A 19,728-nucleotide genomic window follows, 5' to 3' on the forward strand; every position below is an offset into this window, starting at 1 on the left:
CTCCAGTGACAGGGAAAACATTAAAAAATAACCTCCGAGCACAGGCCCAAGGGTTAAACTCTGGCTGCTCTGTTTCAGAGAAAGAGAACACCAAGGGAAATAACACCAAGAAGGAGCAGAGAGATCCCCAGCCCCTCACCCTGGCCTGGGGTGGCCTCACATCTGTCATGTCTCAGGGTCCTGGGGGCTTGGCCCTGCTCAAAGGGTCGGTGCAAGCAGGGTCCAGTGACAACTTGGTGGCTGTGGATTGGTGAGACCATTGCCACTCTTCATTGTCCAGTGGGATCCCTGAGGGAGTGGTGGGAGCAGCGGGACTCACCCAGGATGGAGAGGATGACCACCACGAAGTCGAAGATGTTCCAGCCCACAGTGAAGTAGTAGTAGCGCAGGGCAAACATCTTGAGCACGCACTCCCCGGTGAAGATGACGATGAAGACCAGGTTTATCTTGTAGAGGACAGAGGTTTTGAGCTCGCTCTGGTCATCTGTTTCCACCATCATGGTCACCATGTTCAGGCAAATCAGGATCATGATGGTGATGTCAAACACTTGCTTGGTAACGAAGTCGAACACCTTCCCTTGGAATTTGTTCTGCCATGAGGGACACGAGGGTGACGATGGAGCACCAGAGAAGAGGTGGGAACACATGACAGACACAGCAAAACAAAAACACAACAGAAAGAGAAGAAGGAACCATATTTGCAAGTGTGGGAAACCTCAGGGTTGTGGCCAGCACAGCCCCAAAAGTTACGGGGGGAGGATTCCCAGCACCTCTCAGGATGGAGCACCCCTGGGAATGCCACGGCCAGGAGGAGTGGGCACAGGGTGCAGTCCTTGGTAATTACACCCACAGCTGATAGGGCACAAATTAACACACGGGAAGGACCTCACTTGTGCAGGGATACAAAACCCAAAGCACAGCTGAGAGTGTTTTGGCTGGACCAGGGTCCCTTCTGGGGAGTTGAAAGCTGAGCTTTCCTAGAGCCCAACTCCCTTCCAGAGAGGAGCTGGGGGGAGCCAAACTAGGAAAAAAACCAAATTCCTGAGAAAGAAACCCCATCACTGCCCTTGCCAGCAGACCCAGGGCTAAAGAGCAGACCCAAGGGAGGTGGCTCTTGTGAAGCCCCAGCTCTTGGCTGGTTCCTGTCTGAAGAGTCACAACGGGGCAAATGGTCTTCCCTGGACCCTTCTTGTTCCCTTTGGGACAGCTGGTGGCTTGCAGTGTTCCCCGCGTGCTCCGCTCCAGGAGGATGAACCCAACGTACCGATGGCCTGGGGATGGGCTTCTGGGGTTTCTTGGATCCCAGCTTCTTCATGGCATTGTAGTATTTCTTCTGCTCTTCCGTCATGAAGATGTCTTTGCCTCCAAAGTACAAAGGGAATCACTGCTGTTAGTCTCGGGAATTCTCCTCTTCCCACCAAGCGTCTCTGAGCACGTCCCTTCGCACCAAGTATCTCCAGCCCCTCAGAGACCCTGCTGGGAGCAAGGTGTCCTCTCTGTGTCCTGCAGACCTCGCTCAGCACCACCAGTGTGCTCAGCTCTGCCCACCCTCCACCTGCTCCCTGCCCTGGGGTGTCAGTCCTGAGCTGCTGGCTTGGAAGCAGAAGTTGAGTCTCAACTTAGTCCACAGAAAAATGATCCCGGGGTGGGAAAAGAAAATAAAAGTGATGGCCCAGGCAAGAGAAAACACAGCCTCCCTTTGCTTCCTCCCTGTGCACCCATAAATTAAGTCCTCTGTAACTGCTATGACCAGGACACAAAGCCCCACATGCCGTTTGTCCAGTGCAGGAAGCCACTAATGGATAAGAATCCTGGGATCCATCCTAATCCAGGGCATGGTGGCCCTGGCCCCATCACCCCACCACTGTGCTGGCCCCCTCCAGCCTAGAGCAGCACCTCAGGGGCCAGGAAATACTCATCTTTTTCTTCTGCTGGTTGAAGTTGTCGATGATGACGCCGATGAAGAGGTTCAGGGTGAAGAAGGCACCGAAGATGATGAAGATGACAAAGTAGATGTACATGTAGAGGTTGATCTCGTACTGCGGCTGCTCTTCAATCTGGCCAGGAGAGACGGGAAAAGTGAGACTGATTCTGTCCCCAGAGGTGGTCCCCAAGCCCCCAGACAAGGGCTTGTGGTGTTTGGAGAGAGCCAGGGGGTGGCTGCTCCAAAACTTTTGGCCGTGTGTTCCCAATGAGAGCAGCCATGGGGAGGGACATCCATGTGACACCGGTTGAGGGCCAAGGACATCCTGACCCCTGATCCCACAGCATGGGCAGGGGAATGGGAAAGGATGTCCTTTGCAGTGATATTAATGAGCAAATGAGTTTCTAATCAGCTGATTATGAATCAACGGCTGAAATATATCTGAGAGGGGAAAGGAAAAGGGTGAGTCCATGGCTGTGTACATGATGTCCAGCACAGCGGGGTGGCACAACCCTGCACAATGCTCCTCATCCTGAGGAGCATCCCTTAATCCTGCTCTCTGACCAGAGACATCCCAAGGTGACCCCATTGACTTCCCCCATTTTGAGGAAAGCTCTTGGCAGAACAGGGAGGATTTTCTCCCAAACCAGCTTTGCCCCAGGTGGGGCAGAGGCCTGAAGGATTTTCAGAGGGCGATGGAAGGATGCTAAAAAAGGCAATGAAAACAACCCTTCAGGCCTGTGGGTGTGTGGGGTGACCCCCAGTGTGATTGGAGAACAGTAGGAAACCCCTCCTGCTGTGGGGACAGTTTTGGGGATGGATCAAAGTAGGAACAGCCTTTGCACAACACTCTTCAAACACCTGGGCTTTTTTAACAACTCACTGAACCCAGTGGTTGAACCCAGTGGTTGAACGCTGGCTGCTCTCTTCTCATAACCCATTACTGCTCAAGGCAAGCCAGGCACTTTCTCCAGGATGGGATGAGCTTTCCCAGCTGGAGGGGTCAGGGAGGACATCAGGTCACAGCAGAAGGAAGGATGAGCCCTCCAGGTTGGAGCAGTGGGGGCAGAGCAGGGATTTTGGCCCCTGGAATTGAAGCCGAGCAGACTCAGCCCCAGCTCTGGGGCGGGGTGGGAGCCCAGTGTGGGGCCTGGACACAGGTGACAATGACATGGGTGGCACAGGGACACGTGGCTGCCCTTTTTGAGGCCGTGCACCTCAGCAGGGGGACGTGGTGGCTGCCCAAGTGTCTGAGGCCAGGTTGGACAGAGCTTGGAGCACCCTGGGAGAGTGGAAGGTGTCACTGCCCATGGCAGGGGATGGCACTGGATGGTTTTTAGGGTCACTTCCAACACAAACCGTCCTGGGATTCCATGAGCTGATACATTTTGGGGGTTTCTCCACCCTGTAGCCCACAGCCTGGCTGAGGTCATGGGTGGGATGCAGGCAGCCGCCAGCACCACAGGGCAGAGCTAGAGGTGATGCTGTAGCCAAGGATCCGTCCCAGCCCCAGTTCTGGGACCCCGATCCCAGTCTGCCAAGGGGAATCCAACCCCTGGAATCAGCAACGTGTCCCTGCGTGTCCCCTCACCTCGCGTGAGTCCACGGCTGCGTACATGATGTCCATCCAGCCTTTGAAGGTTGCCTGTGGGAAGAGGAACGGTCGGACTTGGAGTCTTTTCCAGCATAAAGGATCCTGTGATTCTATGACAGTGGAGAAGAATGGATTTTCTGGGAGGTGTTTGGGGCTGGGAAGAAAGGGAAGGTGATGGGGGTGTGTGGGGTTTAGCTCTGAGCACTCCTGCTTCTCTGTGGGAATGGCAGGAGAGGGACATGGGTTGAACCCACAAGAAAAACGTCCCAGAAATATGGAAATTCACATGTGAATATTCATGGGCCGTTCTGGGGCTGAGGCTACCGGCAACTTCCCAAAACACCACTGCAAACCAAAAGATGAAATTGACTCTTCTCTCCCTTCTCCTCTTGACTTCAAAGTCATTTTCCCAAAGGCAGAGCTGTGCCAGGGCCAGCTGCCTCCTCTCCAGTCCCAAACTGTGCCACCTCCATAGCCCTGACTTCCATATCCTGGCTCTGGTTCTGCTGGATCCCCATCCCAGTGGGGCGGGGGACTACACCAAATATTTTACAGGGTCCTTCACAGCCTTTTGCTGCTGATTTGTTAAACAAAAGGTCTGCACATCTTGTTTCCTGAATCTGATGGAACAACAAGGCTGAAGAGGAAGCTGAATTTAGAAGCAGGGTCATCAGCTGGGGTTATTTTCCGATGCTGCAGCCACCAGTTCCCCTGGATGCGATGGGAGTAGCCCCAGCCCGCCCCATAATGGAGCTCACACCTATATTTTTATTAAAGCTGTGGTGAGCAGTTCCCCTTTGCTGCCCGGCCCAGCTGTGGGGAGTTCAGTGGAACCCGGCTGCCCACAGGGGACACGTGCGCCCTTTTTCCAGTCGTCACCCGCCCCACGCAAAGCCCCACAACCTACGGCTGGAGCAGACTGAACTTTCCAAAGGGTGCAGGGGTGACAGAGCCTCTCCTCCTGACTCCTGCACCCCGTGCTGTGCAGAGGCTGCTCTGCCGCGCCAGCCTTGGTGCTGTCTGCACCCATCTGTAGCAGTTCCCTGGTGACACCTTCCCCTCCCATCTTCTACCCTGTCTCTTTTCCTCCTTGGCTAGGAGAAAACCCCTTCCTAAGGGGTTTTTTTTTTGGTGTTAAAAACCAGCTTTGGAGCTAAGAAGCAGCTAAGAAACCCCATCCCACGTCAGCCCTGATGCTCATCCCACTGCCCTGCTAGGGCTCCACGCGTCTTGGACGGTGACACCGGATGTTGTGACGTACCACCTGCAGCAGGGACAGGTATCCCAAGCCCACGTTGTCGAAGTTGACCTTGACGTTGACCCATCTGACCTCCTTGGTGTGGAGCAGGGCCATGCAGTCGCTCTTGTTGTTGACCACGTCGATGTCGAAGAGCTCGCCTGTGGTGGTGTTGACACACCTGTAGTACTTCCCCGCGAACAGGTTCACCCCCATGATGCTGAAGATCAGCCAGAAGATGAGGCAGACCAGCAGGACGTTCATGATGGAGGGGATGGCGCCCAGCAGGGCGTTCACCACCACCTGCAAGGGGAGAAAACACCTTGGGGGCCTGGATGGGGCCTTCATGTTCCCATGCCCCAACCTTGCCCTTCCCAGCAGCACCGAGCGGGGTCAGACTGGACCAAAGGGACCTTAGCATTGATCCCACCGATCTGGAGGCCCCTGAAAACCAACTGGGATGTCCCTGGTGTAGGGGACTGCTGAAGGCTCTCATGTCCCTGTCAGGGCCAGCAGCACATGGGGACGCACTTACCCTCATGCCCTCAAACCGGGACAGGGCACGCAGGGGTCGCAGAGCCCTCAGTGTCCGCAGGGATTTGATGGCTCCCAGCTCAGAGTATCCCAGCCAGTTTGCTGTCAGGCTGATGAGGGACACCTGGAAGGAGCAGCCCAAGTGATCAGCAGCACCTCAGGTGGAAACACAACTGCAGCTCCTGCCCTTCCCTCTCTCCTGGGTCCCTCAGGCTGGTGGTCATCCTCTAGCCCCAGGACACAGACATCAAGTCCTTGGGGTCCCTGGTGACCAGACACCTCAAGGGTCACAGAATCCCAGAGTGGTTTGGGTTGGAAGGGTCCTTAAAGACCATTCAGTTCCACCCCCTGCCATGGGCAGGGACACCTTCCACTATCCCAGGCTACTCCAAGCCCCGTCCAGCCTGGCCTGGGACACTTCCAGGGATCCAGGGGCAGGGTGACACCTCTTGAGTGTGAGGGTGGAATTGATGTGGACACAGAAAGGACAGGAAGGACAGATTGCTCTGTCATGGAGCACTTGGGAGCCCTTGTGTCCCTTCACAGCTTTACTTTTCTGGTGGAACAGCAGGGACTGTTCTTGGCTTGGGTGTAAAACAGAAGAGTTTGAAAGTGGAATGAAGTGGTCCTTCCTGTCGGGACCATTATTTTAAGTAATCTTCTAAGCTCTCATTCCACAGCCACCCCTTTATCCTCCAGAATACAATCTGGGTTCGTTTACAACAGCCCCCAACGCCCCCAAGCCCCTTGGCTTGGCCCTGCTCATCACGTACATCCACAATGAGGAAATCCAGCCAGCACCAGGCATTGGTGAAGTACACCTTGAAGCCGTAGGCCACCCACTTGAGCAGCATCTCGATGACGAAGACGTAGGAGAAGACCTTGTCTGCGTATTCCAGGATGGTGCGGATCACCTTGTGCTGCTCGATGTAGATGTCCTCGAAAGCCTGCAAGGGGCATGGAGCTACGTGACAGTCATCCTTCCACGGGACCCCACAGAGCTACGGGACAGTCATCCTTCCACGGGACCTGTGGCATCCCAGGGCACACCCCCGCTGGCATCCCCCTGCTTTCCCCAGGGCTCGGGAAGCTGGGAGCCTAAGGATGGCTGGCATTTATTCATGGACCTGATCAACGTGGGGTCCAACTCCTGTTTGCAAGTCCCTGTTGGCTTTGTGGGGTTGGACCCAAAGCGAAGCTTCACTGAAGCCGAAGTCCAGCTGCAGCCAGTTCCTGGGTGTCTCAACTCAAACCCCAGGATGCCTACCCACACCTTGGGATGCTTTGGGAGGTTTGAAAATGCCCTGAGGAGTTTGGGTGAGTGCTACACCCCTGTGTTGGGTAAGCAGTCAGAGGTAGGGGCGTGGTGACCAGGTGTTGCACAGCTGGCGTAGCTCAGCTTTCAATTCCTGCACCAGCTACAACCTCAGACATCCCCAAACCACCTCAGAGCGAGCTGCAGACATGTAAAGTGCGTCTGAAAACCCTCTCAGTCCCTCTGTTCTCCTTCCCTCTCTCTTCACCTCCAAACCTGAAGAGAAGTTGGTGTTTCCTGGGTTAAATCCGGCCCAAACACTTGGCACCAGCACCAGGCCAACACACAGATGATGAATTAGGCTGATTTAATGGAACACCTGGGTTCTGAGAGGGGGCACCAGGCGCTGATGGAGGTGCTGAGCAGCAAAATAAAAACCATGAACTGCTTGTCAAGCACCTCCCAGCAGCCGGTGCTGGCGGTGGTGAAATGAGGACCCACACGAAGATGAATAAATGGTTCAGGTGGTTCATAGTTGGCATAAGAGCAGGAGTGGGGGCTGTAGGCAGTGGCATCCCCTCAAGCCCATGGACCACATGGTCCAGAGATGCTGGGGAGAGGTGACCAGGGCGTACCACGACTCCTGGAGGATGTTTAGATCCCCTCACAAGGCTGTACCTTGGTCTGACCTGAGCCAGATGGAGTTTGAAGTCAAACATCTACCCACAGCTGGGTCACTCGGCACAGGAGATGCCCAGGTCCTGGGCTCTGTCACCTCCCTGGGCTCCCCCAGGCTGGGGAGCTGCTGCAGAGCCCTTGGGACAGGGGGAAAGGTGGCACCTACCAGTGCCCCACTGCTGAGGAGGATCATGAAGACGATGAAGGTCTCGAACCAGTCATGCTCCACGATGCGGAAGCAGGTCTTCCTGAGGTTCCACCAAATCTTCCCCTTCTCACTGGTGATGTCCACGTAGAGGCAGGGAAACCTCTTCACACAGCCTGGGGACACAGGGCCTGGGGGTCACTCCTAGCCAGGGTGGTCTCACTATTCCTTCCCAGTTTTATTGGCATTTTAAACCATCCCTGGCAGAGGTTGGACCAGGATCCTACTGGGCTTAGGTGGGTGCATGAGGGGAGCTCCATGGGGACATCTCTGTGGTGGTACAGGAGGATTTGGAGTTCTGGCTGAGCTCAGGGAGCCTGGGGGTCCTTGTGCTGCAAGAATGGGCTGGCAGTGGCCCCTCCACGCCCTTTTCCCCTCTCCACACCCATCTCCCCCTGCCCACAGGGTCTCCAGCCCTGCTCTGCCCCTCACCTTCGGTGAAACATTCCTCGGGCTCGTTGCTCTCCTCGGCCGCCTCGGCCACCTCCTCCTCCTCGGGCGCGGGGGGTTTGTAATCCACTGTGCTGCACACAGACGAGGCGTTGTCGCTGGACAGGGGGTTCTGCAGAGGGACAGGAATTCAGGCTGGGCTCCAGGGCTTTGGCTGCCTCCAGCCATGCTCCTCCTCCCCCAGAGAGCCCAGCAGGACCAGGTGGGTGCTGGGACCCCCTTGTTTGGAGGATGCTCCGAGTCCCCCTCCATGGACACACAGCCCAGAAGCTGCTGAGTCATCCAGGGCTGCAAACCCTGGAGGATTGGTGGTATCTGAGCTTTGCTTTTCACCCAGGTTCAGAGGAACAGAAGGTCCCTGATCCCAGCCTTCCTCCCAGCACAGCAGCTCCATCTCGCATCCACCCGTGCCACCACCTCAGGCTGATTTTCTCACCTCCTCCTCCTCCTCTGTGTGTCCCCATCCAGGAATTGCTCTGCCAGCCCCCCTTTGGTGCAGAAACCCAAGCAGCCTCTCCTCTCTCCTCCCTCTGGCTCGGCTCGTGCCAAAGGGCCCTCAGCCCGAGGTTCACCCAAGTTCAAAACCTGCATCCCAAATACCTCTCCAGCTCCATCCTGCTCCACAGCTCCGCTTGGCTGCCTTCCCAGACACCACTCAGCAAGGCCCAGAGGGGCTGATAACAAGAGAAAACCTTGGCAAATCCCCTGGGATTCTTTTTCCTCCTTTTTTTTTTTTTTGCGTTCCGAGAAGCCCTCGTGCAGCACTAGAGGAACCAGCAGATTCCCCAGCCCTGCTTCTCCTACCTGGGAGCAGCAGGAACCAGAGGATCCTGGGTGGGTATTTCCAGCACAGGAAGGTGTTGGCTTACACGGGAAGGAGATAATCCTCCCCCCAGGCTGCTCCTGCTTTTGGTAGTGCACAAAGGAGCTGCTCCAGCCTCCAAAAACCAGGGAAAAGCCCTGGGGGTAAACTGAGGCACCGTCACTGCCTGCTGCTTCAGGGGCCACAGCCGCATCTCCGCGAGATGTTGCTTTGGGGACCTTTGGGGACATGCAGGAGAGGACACAGCAGCAGGGGTGGCACCAGCTGTCAGCTGGTGGCTCCCAAGGGCCACGGGGACCACCCTCAGTGAGGCTGGGCGGGAGGGGCAGGAGGGGCAGGGGGATTTGGGAGTCTCAGCACGGAGCCAGGCAAGCTGTGACCCCAGGGAAGGACACACCGGAGCCACCTGCCTCCAGGACAAGCCTTACAAAAGGTCAGGGTGGGGACAAACCAGTGCAACTGCCCTGGAGATGTGGGGGAATGTCCAAAAGGGCCTTGGACGGCTCATGGAATCCAGGAGTTCTGTGGGTGGAGCTCGGGGCAGGTTCTCTTGGGTGGGGACAGGGATAAAACCCATCCCTTGGGGCTCCTGAGCCGTCGCACTCCTGGAACCAGCAGGTTTGGAGGGCAATTTCCATTACACACCCGGTACAGCCTCTCCAGCCCGGCTGGGGCTTTCCCCCAATCCAGAGCTTTCCCATCCTTGGTGCTGGACGCCCTGACTCACCCCAGGACCCCACAATCCACAGCGCTGAGAATCATGGAATTGTTCAGGCTGGAAAAGCCTTCTGAGACCATCGAGTCCAGCACTGCCGAGGCCACCGCTGACCCCTGTCCCCAGGTGCCACATCCACACGGCTCTTAAACCCCTCCAGGGATGGGGACTCCACCCCTGCCCTGGGCAGCTGTGCCAGGGCTGGACACTCCTTTCAGTGAAGAAATTTTCCTTAATCTCCAACCTAAACCTCCCCTGGCCCAGCCTGAGGCCGTTCCCCCTCCTCCTGTCCCTGTTCCCTGGCAGCAGAGCCCGACCCCCCCGGCTGCCCCCTCCTGTCAGGGACTTGTGCAGAGCCACAAGGTCCCCCCTGAGCCTCCTTTGCTCCAGGCTGAGCCCCTTTCCCAGCTCCCTCAGCCCCACTGACAACACCCCTGTGCTGCACCACATCCCGGGACACATCACCCTGCCCTGCAGGGTGGGATCCCCAGGGGAAAAGCCCCTGGAAGAGCCCTGGGCCCCGGCACTGATTCTGCGGAGCCGCAGACCGGGCTGGCGCCTCCTCGCTCCTTTGAGCTGCAAAACAGAAATCCACCGCCAGATTGCGAAATTGCAGCTGCGATGATCCTGCCGCTGTCATTTCCCCGAAGAAGAGCTTTTCCTTGGAAAGGAGCTGCTCTGGAAGCGGAGAGGATTTCCCAGCGTTGTCTGAGCAGCCCGTGCGGAGAAGCCCCGGGGTTTGGGATCGTCACGGCGGGAGCGTCCCCGGAGCGGGCGCTGCGCGGGGCTCTGGCTCCATCTGGAGCTGATTCCCGGTGTGTGAACACACCCGGCTGGCACCGACTCCCCCCGGAACAGCGCAGGGCTCCCAGCAATTAGCACCTGGCTGCTAATTGTCATTTCATCTTATATATACAGGCTGGGAGAGCGGAGGATGTTCAGCCTGGAGCAGGGAAAGGTCTGGGAGAGCTTCGAGCCCCTTGCAGGGCCTAAAGGGGCTCCAGGAGAGCTGCAGAGGGACTGGGGGCAAGGCATGGAGGGACAGGACACAGGGAATGGATCCCAGTGCCAGAGGGCAGGGCTGGATGGGAGATTGGGCAGGAATTGTTCCCTGGGAAGGTGGGCAGGCCCTGGCACAGGGTGCCCAGAGCAGCTGGGGCTGCCCCTGGATCCCTGGCAGTGTCCCAGGCCAGGCTGGGAGCAGCCTGGGGCAGTGGGAGCTGTCCCTGCCATGGCAGGGGATTGGAACTGGATGGTCTTTGAGACCAATTTGTCATTCCATGACAAATCGAAGCCCATCGTTTCCCCTGCCTGGGCTGGGCCCCTGTTTTTAATGCACGCCCTTGGCTCCCACCTGAGTCAGCTTTGACTGAATTTAGGCACCAAACCTGACAGCCCCGATGGGCTGAACTGGTCTTTATGGGTTGAGAGGTGCTCTTTGCCCCCTGCATGTGCCGGGGATGGCTCTCAGAGTTTTTCCATGCAGTATTTCGGAGCTGGTGCCATCAGCTAAACCCAGCCCAGAGCTGTGCCAGGACAGGGCCAATGGCTGCACACCAAGGTTTTCCCACCTGCTGGGAAGCACTTCGTGGTGGCAGGGAGCTGAGGTCCCTGGGGACCCCATGGAGCTGGCAGGATGTGGGGTCCCCCCTGCCATTGTGGCCAGGTTGGCATTGGCATCACCTCTGCAGCGCACCCGCTGTGCTGGGCGCTGCTGCTGTGGGACTGGGGTTGTGGCAGGAAAAATTTGGGGGGAAATGCCAACGCTCAGCCCTCCTGGTGGCAACACTGAGGGAGCTGAGAGCAGCAACCCCCTGGCCCGTACCCTTGAGCAAGGTGCTCCACACGTTTGTCCCCCCTGTGGGGCTTGGCAGTGAATTCGCAGTGACGACGGCCAGCCCCACCTTTCCTCCTGTGCCCCTCCTGCACCCCAAATGCTGAAAACCCCCTCCTTTCCCAGATAACACGAGATAATTGGGGTTGTCTCCTCTGCTTGCCCCACGCTGTTCCAAGCTGGGTCCCTGTCGCTGTGCTGAGCTGTGAGGAGCCCGCAGATGGGAGGGAGGGGAGAGGCTCTGCAGTTTTGGGAGCTCTGCTTCCTTTTCCAGCTTGGAAAAGGCTCCCTGTGCAGCCCCATCCAGGTGTTCAGCAGCACCAGATGTCCCCTGGAGCTGGCAGGGCTGGTTGGGACAGAGCTTCCCAGAGTTCCCTCAGCTCCTGGGCACACGTTTGCCATCCGGTCATGACAAATCCCTGCTCAGAGCTGTCCTATTGTCCATACAAACCCCCTTCCCAGGCTGATCCTGTCCCCCTCAGCACCTCCAGCTGCCCCCTGCGTCCCCAGGACCTTGGAGTGAGCAGTAATTTCCCACCACACCATCACCCTTCTGTGTCCACTTGGGTCTTCCCAAGTTTCTTGTGCCCCTGCCACCCTCCCAGTGGACCCCAGCAGTCCCCTGGAGACCGGGCTCAGCTGTCTCAGCTTTGGATCCCACGTCCCTCGCTTCGTGTTCACCCCTGCTAAGCTCCTCCATCTGGTTCAGGCCCCCCAGGATGATGCTTTCCGAGGCTTAGCAGTGGATCCGATGATAGTGCCATCAGCAGATTTCCAGGCATCGGATTCCTCTGCAACATCTTTAACCCCAAACTGAGCACTCTGACCCTTGCACCGCCCCTGTGGTGCTGTGGGGCCCTCTGGCACTGGCAATAACCCCACAGTCTGACCCAAAACAGCCGAAGCCCTGCTCGGACCCTCCCCTCCCACTCCAGCTTACACTGGGAAATGCCAGCTTGGAAAGCCCCAAGTTTGGCCCTGTGAGGAAGTGAAAAGTGACCCAAACCAACATCATTCCTTGGACAGCGCAGCAGGAGTGGGGCAGTCCCGGTTTTGGGGTGAAACCCTTCCCTTCCCTCCACCTTCCTTACCTTGGTGGTGTCCTCAGTGTCGGACTGGGTGCTGGTCTCCTCGTAGAGGTCGGACTCCTCAGAGGCGATGGGGACCTGCACCGTCAGGTTAGGGTTGTTGATGAAGTTCATGTGGTCCAGCTCATCCATGAAGATGTGCTCCTTCCCTGTGATACCATCCAGGTACCCCGGCTTGGGCTCCGGGGCCGTGTCCACATGGTTGAGCACGGAGTTGTCCCTTTTACTGGGGTCCTGCTCTTCCTCTGGTGCCACCTTCTTGCCCTTCCAGAGCCGGCGGAGCAGCGCGAGCAGCGTGGCCTTGGCGAAGGCGATGCCGTGGGTGATGCGGCCGATGGCGATCTGCAGGTTGTTCATCTCCCCGTCGTCGTCTGACGCCGCCAGGCTGTCGGCACTGAAGGAGCTCAGCAGCAGAGCCAGGAACAGGTTTAGCACCTGGGGGGACGAAGCGAATGCCAGCCCTGAGGTCCAGCAGGTCCTGAGCCTCAGGATCTCCCTCTGGAGCTGCAGGGATCACTCGTGGCTGTGGAGAAACCCCTTCACTGAGCGTCTCACGGGCTCTGCCCTGCCCTCAGCAGCTCTGGGCACTGCAGAGGTGCCAGTCCCAGTTCTTGGAGGACATGGCCATGCTCCTCCTCAACCCCCCTGGGCTTTGACACCCTCAACCTCACCCTGGGCTCCCACGGTCCTACAGATCCCTCTGCAAGTGATGCCAGTCACGCTTTCAGCTCCTTTCAAGCTCTGCTGTGGATCCACGAGTGTGTCCCTTCCTTTGGCCTCCTGGAGCTCCAGGAATCCCATGGGGGATTCCCCAAGCCTCTGGTGCTGGGTCCAGCACCCCCAGGGCTGCAGCTCAGCTCTTGTGGCTGCCCCTGGATCCCTGGCAGTGTCCCAGGCCAGGCTGGACAGGGCTTGGAGCAAACTGGGATAGTGGAAGGTGTCCCTGCCCATGGCAGGGGGTGGATCTGGGTGGGCTTTAAGGTCCCTTCCACCCTGAAACGGTCTGGGATTTCATGATTCTGTGATTCTGTCCCTTCTCTCCCCAGGATGAAATCTCCTGCTTGTCCTCTCAGCTGCAGCTCGTCCTCTCCTCTTCCCTGCCTTTGGTAGCTCCGATGCTCAGCAAGCTCCTGAGGGTCTCCAACACCCTGGAGCCACGGAGGAGCCTCAGCCCCCACTGTGACCTGATCCCTGTCTCCCAGAAATTGCTCTGCTCCATCAGAGTGATATTTCACCTCAGCACGAGCCAGTAAATGCTCTGTGTAACCCCAAGCATGGGCTCTTGTGCTTCCCCTTCTACTTCACCATCCCGAAACGTGACTGGACCCCTCCACAGCCTCGCCAGGCACAGCTGGGGTTGCTGCCTGCCAGAAACCTGGAGCAGCTCGGGAGCCGAGGAGTGGGACAGGCACCCCCACGGAGCGGAGCAGGGACAGAGCCAGCCCACAGCTGTCGGTGTTTGTGCTGAGTTGTGCGGTGCCAGCAGCGCATCTGAGACGGGAATTAGCTGCTATCCAAGGACACTGCTGTTTTCACATGGCTCATGCCATGTGCCTTAAACCACGTCTTTAAATAAATCCCTGCGGGCCCAGCAGTTGAATGCCCTGGTTAAGCACCAGTTACAGTTCACGGGTGCCGCTGGCTCTGGCTTTGTTGGACAGGACTCTGTTACCTTGTCACCCGACTGACTTCCTCCCTTTTCCCTGAATAACCCCAAAGGAAATGCTCAAAGTGTCATCAACAGCAAAGGATGGGTCACCTTCCTGCGCAGGGGAAGCGCGGAGAAACACACACCTCCCTGCACGGGGACACTCGGGAGCCTCTGGGACGGGCTCCAGGACTCGGAAATACCTGAGGCGCGGCCAGGAGAGCCTGGCAGAGAGGAGGAGGAGGGCAGAGAGGGCTCTGGCTGTGTTTCTGCTCCGTGTTTCTCTGCTGGGCTGTAAATGGAGCCCGTGCAGGAGCTGCAGAGCTGCCCCGAGGACTGGGGTGCAGCTCAGGGATGGGGACACCCACACCTCTGGGAGGGGGACACCTGCACCTCTGGGACAGGGACACCTGCACCTCTGGAACACCGGCACCCCTGGGGTGGGGACACCTGCACCTCTGGGACACTGGCACCTCTGGGAGAGGGACACCTGCACCTCTGGGACACTGGCACCTCTGGGAGAGGGACACCTGCACCTCTGGGAGGGGGACACCGGCACCTCTGGGGCACCGGCACCTCTGGGAGGGCTATTGCTGACCCCACCAGCTGAAATTGCTGCCCCCGTGTCTTCTCCAGAGCAGTCTCCTGGAGAGGTGGATGGACTGGGCCACTCCCAAAATGAGCTCCAGACGAGGGAAAGTTCCCAGAGCCCCTTTAGGGAGGGCTTTGCACGGAGCCCCAGCTGGGGTTCCCAGTCCAAACTCCTGCGCTCCCTGCAGATGGTTCTGGAGAGGCTCCTGCTCCTTACACTCCTCACGGGTGATTTTCAGCCTGACCCAGCCTGGAAAGGTGGATCACAAACCACTGCTGACCGGTGGGAGATGGGCAGCCCGGGGGGACACGGGGCTGCTCCCCTCACCTGCCCAGCACCAGCCAGCACAGACCTGGGGCGAGGTCTGCAGCCAGGGGCTCCCCTCCAGAGCCCCAAATCCCCGGCACGAGCCAGGGGCGCCAAGCAGCACCCAAATCCCAACTTTCTGCCCTCAAAGTGGGACACTCCAAGCTGACCCGAGCCGGGGGCTGCTCTGGGTTTCTCCCCGGGCTCCTTTCACAGCCTCCCTGGGAACAGGGGTCAGCAGCTCCCGGGGACAGATAGGTTTTCAAAGCAAATTCCAAAGGGATTACACAACCCCGGCAAGTAATAGGAGCGAGCCGGCGCTTCCCTCCCCTGCCCTGCTCCTCAAGAAGGGAGAGCAGGGCCCACGCAGGCTGCAAAACAAGCTCCAGAGCTGCCAGCGAAGGGGTTACCAAGTTTAGAAAGGATTTCACGCTCGCCTGGAACCCGCGAACCTGTGGCTCAGGCAGCACAGGCAGCCAGGGGAGCGGGGAGGGCGGGGGCAGGACGGGGGTGAGGGGAGCAGGGGGTCCCACAGACACAGGGAAGGAGCTTGGGCATCACCAGAGGCCACCCCGAGCACGGTGAGGACTGGGGGGGTTGGGGACCTGCAGGAGCCTGCGGGGGGGCTGCTCCCAAAAGCAGCTGGAGCAAAGGGTGGGATGGATGGATGGATGGATGGATGGATGAGGGATGGATGGATGGATGGAGGGATGGATGGATGGATGGAGGGATGGACGGAGGGATAGATGGAGCTCTGCCTCCATCCCTCATCAGGAGAGTGGGAAGTGGAGCAGGAAAGCTGGAAAAGCCAAGTGGAGGACACAGGGCAGCTTGAAGCTGAGCTCTGTTTTATCCCAGAGTTGCTCCTGCCTCTGCCTAAAGCCCGTTGTTGTTTTCCGTGCCTCAATTTCCCCCCAGTTCCTGGTCTGGTTTCAGCTGAAGGTCCCTCAGGAATCATTTCCCCCTCTGTTTCACACAGGGCTGGCACAGCCCATCCCAAGGGCCTGTGGAGTGAGGAGAATCCCTGTGCTCCCGTCCAGCTCCCACCAGACCCTGCCCACGGGCACAGCCCTGTGGAAAAGCTGAGCTGGACAGAGCAGTTGCCACCCCACAGCCCCCTCTGTCCCTCCCCCAGCGAGGGTCCCCCAGCCCCCAGGCTCACCACGAGGTTCCCGATGACCATGACCATCATGAAGACGATGAGGCACATGGTCTGGCCGGCCACCTCCATGCAGTCCCACATGGTCTCGATCCACTCCCCGCAGAGGATGCGGAAGACAATGAGGAAGGAGTGGAAGAAGTCGTTCATGTGCCAGCGGGGCAGGGTGCAGTCCACCGAGATCTTGCACACGCACTCGATGTAGCTCTTGCCGAAGAGCTGCATCCCCACCACGGCGAAGATGAAGACGATGATGGCCAGGACCAGCGTGAGGTTGCCCAGGGCGCCCACGGAGTTGCCGATGATCTTGATGAGCATGTTGAGGGTGGGCCAGGACTTGGCCAGCTTGAAAACCCTCAGCTGCAGGGGGCAAGGAGAGAAGGGAGGTGGCTGGCAGTGTCTTTGCCACCAGGTGCCAGCAAGGCTGTGACACTGCCATTTGACCTTCCTGGGGCTGTTTGATCGAGGCAGGAGGGGTTAAACCCCCAGCTGCTCTGACTCTGACTGCCCTAAATATTTAACTTGAATCAGTGTTTGTTTTCTTTAACAGGGGTCGAGATGGTCCCTCCCAAGCTGGGCCTCCACCATGAAGGAGGCTGAAGAAGCCACCCCCACCCTGTCACCCCCCAGGTGTCCCCGGCACGCACCAGGCGGAAGGAGCGGAGCACGGAGAGCCCCTGCACGTTGGCCAAGCCCAGCTCCACCAGGCTCAGAGTGACGATGAAGCTGTCGAAGATGTTCCAGCCCTGCTGGAAATACTCGTAGGGATCCAGAGCAATGAGCTTCAGGACCATCTCCGCCGTGAAGATCCCTGTGAAGACCTGTGGGAAGCAGCACTCTTGGTCACTTGTTTGTAAACCAGGGCTGAGCTGGGGGGTGGGGTGGGCAGCATCCCTCTTTTTTGGTGTATTCCCAAAACATTTCACCCCATTAGGGCCAGTCCCAGTTGGGAACGAGCTCCCCAGATGCTGCCCAGTGTGGCTGGTGAAACCAGACTGGGAGTACTGGTGGCTGATTTCTCTGGAGGGACACAAAGGCGAGTGTTGGCAGCTGGAAATTAAAAATAAAATTTCCTTGGTAAAGAGACGCCTTTGGAATGACTGGGAAGTCACAGATGCCCAGCACTGGGAACTGGGCTGCTACTGGGACGCCCCTGTCCCTCCCTGAGCCCTGTGACAGCTGAGCTGGATTTTGCACATTGCTCCTTTCCGGGACCTCAACAGCACCTGCAGTGTTGTGTCACTGCAGAGAGGGCCCAGCCAGGTGCCAATCGGCATCTCCACTGCAATTCCACGGCACAGCACATGCAGAGGGCCTGGGGGCAGATTTGCCCTGGCTGGGGATGGTGTGGGGACACACAGGGCTGTCCCTTGCTGAGCAGGGAGGCTGCTGCTCCTGCATCCCAGGGTACGGTGCCCATGTGCCCCCAGCATGCCAGCCCACAAATGCCCCCTGTCCTGCTCCAGTATCCCAGGGGATTGTCCCCACGTGTCCCTTCCATGCCAGCCCACAGTGTCCCTGTCCTGCTGCTCCCGGCTGACTCCTACCCTTGTCCTGTACACCCTGCGGTGGCACAGGCAGGCGATGTGCGGGAATCCTGGCTCGGTGGGATCTCCTCCTCCTGCTCCCATCCCCACCTGGCCCTTCCCCAGCAGATCATTCCTCCGGGGTGCACACGCAGCCGGAATCCGCTCCTGGCTCCAAGGAAGGGCTGGAGCCGCCTCAGCCCGGCCGTGCCTTGAGCACCGGCCCATTAATCCCCTTGTATTTCCTGAATGAAACCAGAGCCGGTCCCGCCCGCCCGGGCAGCGGCGTCTGTCACTCCAGGGCTGCGCTGCCAGTGCCCGGCAGGTGCTGGGGCAGGGCAAAGCGGCAGCAGAGGAGAGGGGAGCTCTCCCATTCCTTGGGGCATTTCCCACCGCTGCCAGGGGGCTCCCGGGCTTGTCCCACCAGCAGATCCATCCAGCTCAGAGCCGTTTGTCACCAGCTCTCCGAGCAGGAGCAGCCACTAAATGCACCTATAAAATCAGGACAGCCGAGTTTGCAGCCATTCCACTGGGAAAATGCCTGGTTATTGTTAATTTTGATGCTGCATTGTTGCTTCCTGCTCAGTGGGCACCTGTTTGTTCCCACAATCCGGAGCACCCTCCGCTCTGCCCCGTGGCCTCCCAACATTTCAGGGACACCGTGGTGTCACCCAGGGCTGGCAGCAGGGGTGTGAAGCAGAGGGTGGCTCAGGATGTGCCAAGCCAGGCAGGGACTGCAGCAGGAGGGGAGCAGGGAAGGATGGATCCCAATCCCACATCAATCCCCCTGGTCGGGGCCGTCGCGCAGCCCAGCCCTGTGCAGGGTGCTGTGGGCAGAGCCCTGCGGGGCCTTGCCAGCAGCTGGGATGTTTCACACCCAGCACAGGGGATCTGCCCTCCAGGACGGGTGGTGGGGCTGCCGGGCTCGAAAGGGGAAGGATGGAGCTCCCTACCAGGTTCCCCACGCTCAGCACGTTCTCGAACTCCTCCGTCATGGGATAGTGCTCCATGGCCATGAAGAGGGTGTTGAGCACGATGCAGATGGTGATGCCCAGGTCCACGAAGGGGTCCATCACCACCAGCTTGACAAACTCCTTCAGCTTCACCCACGGAGGGCAGCAATTCCAGACCAGGAATGTGTGGGCAAATTTGTACCACCAGGGTGGGCATTTCTGGTGAGCTTCTTCCAGCTCTGAGGGCGGGAAAGGAAAAGTGTGGCATTATCTTGTCCTCACCTGGGTGGGCAAGTGCTGACCCTCAGAAGTTCTCCTGAGGCCCTGGACCGGCTCTGGACGATCTATGATGTTAATATCGTGGAATATCCTGAGCTGGAAGAGATCCACAGGGATCATTGATCCAGTTCTTGGCCCTGCACAGACCCCCCAACAACCCCACCCTGGGCATCCCTGGCAGCGCTGTCCCAGCGCTCCTGCAGCTCTGGCAGCCTCGGGGCTGGGACCATTCCCTGGGGAGCCTGGGCAGTGCCCAGCACCCTCTGGGGGAAGAACCTTTCCCTGATTTCCATCCCAAACCCCCCTGGAACAGCTCCAGCTGTTCCCTGGGTCCTGTCCCTGTCCCAGGGAGCAGAGATTGGAGCTGCTCCTTGGGAGGAGCTGAGGTCTGACCTCAGGCTCCTCTTCTCCATCTGAATAAACCAAGTGACCTCAGCTGCTCCTCATGTGGCTCCTCCAGATCCTTCATCATCTTCTCAGCCCTCCTTTGGACACTTTCTAGAAGTTTTAGGTCTTTCTTGTATTCTGGCACCCAAAAAATATGGGGGCTAAAAGGAGGAGCCTTCCCGTGCCCAGGCACAGAGATGATGCAGCCATTGCCCTCCAAACTGGAGTGGGATGGAAAGGCAGATCAGGCAGAGAACTGTGGATCCAATCCTGCTCTCAGCCTCTGGGCAGGATTTGAGGTGTCCCTGCTGCCCTGAGATTGCCAGGACACCCAAGGGAACTGCTCTGGGGTGACCAGAGGGTTTCATGCCCGTTCTCAGGGGGGACAGGGGGCATGAACTGCTGCGTTCATGGTGCTTTCTGCTGAAGCTGACCCAGCAGCTCCTGGGAAGCTGCTCAAGAGTTCCCAGTTGGCTCTGGAGACTCCTCTAATCAGCTGCCATCCCATTAATCTGTGTGAGATATTGGATTATTGCTGCCA

General features: G+C 58.4%; 1 protein-coding gene across 1 annotated transcript in view; it reads right to left on the reverse strand.

Annotated features, from left to right (window-relative positions):
- The window catches only part of SCN4A (sodium voltage-gated channel alpha subunit 4), a 42,897-nt gene that overhangs the window by 3,253 nt on the left and 19,916 nt on the right, over positions 1 to 19,728 (reverse strand). The window contains exons 13-25 of the mRNA XM_048314655.1: positions 18,522 to 18,760; positions 16,690 to 16,863; positions 16,046 to 16,402; positions 12,341 to 12,772; positions 7,860 to 7,989; positions 7,389 to 7,543; positions 6,063 to 6,236; positions 5,291 to 5,413; positions 4,780 to 5,058; positions 3,516 to 3,569; positions 1,920 to 2,057; positions 1,265 to 1,369; positions 320 to 590 (exon numbers count right to left, since the gene is read on the reverse strand). Coding sequence (XP_048170612.1) covers positions 320 to 590; positions 1,265 to 1,369; positions 1,920 to 2,057; positions 3,516 to 3,569; positions 4,780 to 5,058; positions 5,291 to 5,413; positions 6,063 to 6,236; positions 7,389 to 7,543; positions 7,860 to 7,989; positions 12,341 to 12,772; positions 16,046 to 16,402; positions 16,690 to 16,863; positions 18,522 to 18,760 — 2,631 coding nt within the window. The remainder of the gene's footprint in view (positions 1 to 319; positions 591 to 1,264; positions 1,370 to 1,919; positions 2,058 to 3,515; positions 3,570 to 4,779; positions 5,059 to 5,290; positions 5,414 to 6,062; positions 6,237 to 7,388; positions 7,544 to 7,859; positions 7,990 to 12,340; positions 12,773 to 16,045; positions 16,403 to 16,689; positions 16,864 to 18,521; positions 18,761 to 19,728) is intronic.

The sequence above is a fragment of the Corvus hawaiiensis genome, chromosome 1, assembly GCF_020740725.1.
Source record: "Corvus hawaiiensis isolate bCorHaw1 chromosome 1, bCorHaw1.pri.cur, whole genome shotgun sequence".
NCBI lineage: Eukaryota > Metazoa > Chordata > Aves > Passeriformes > Corvidae > Corvus > Corvus hawaiiensis.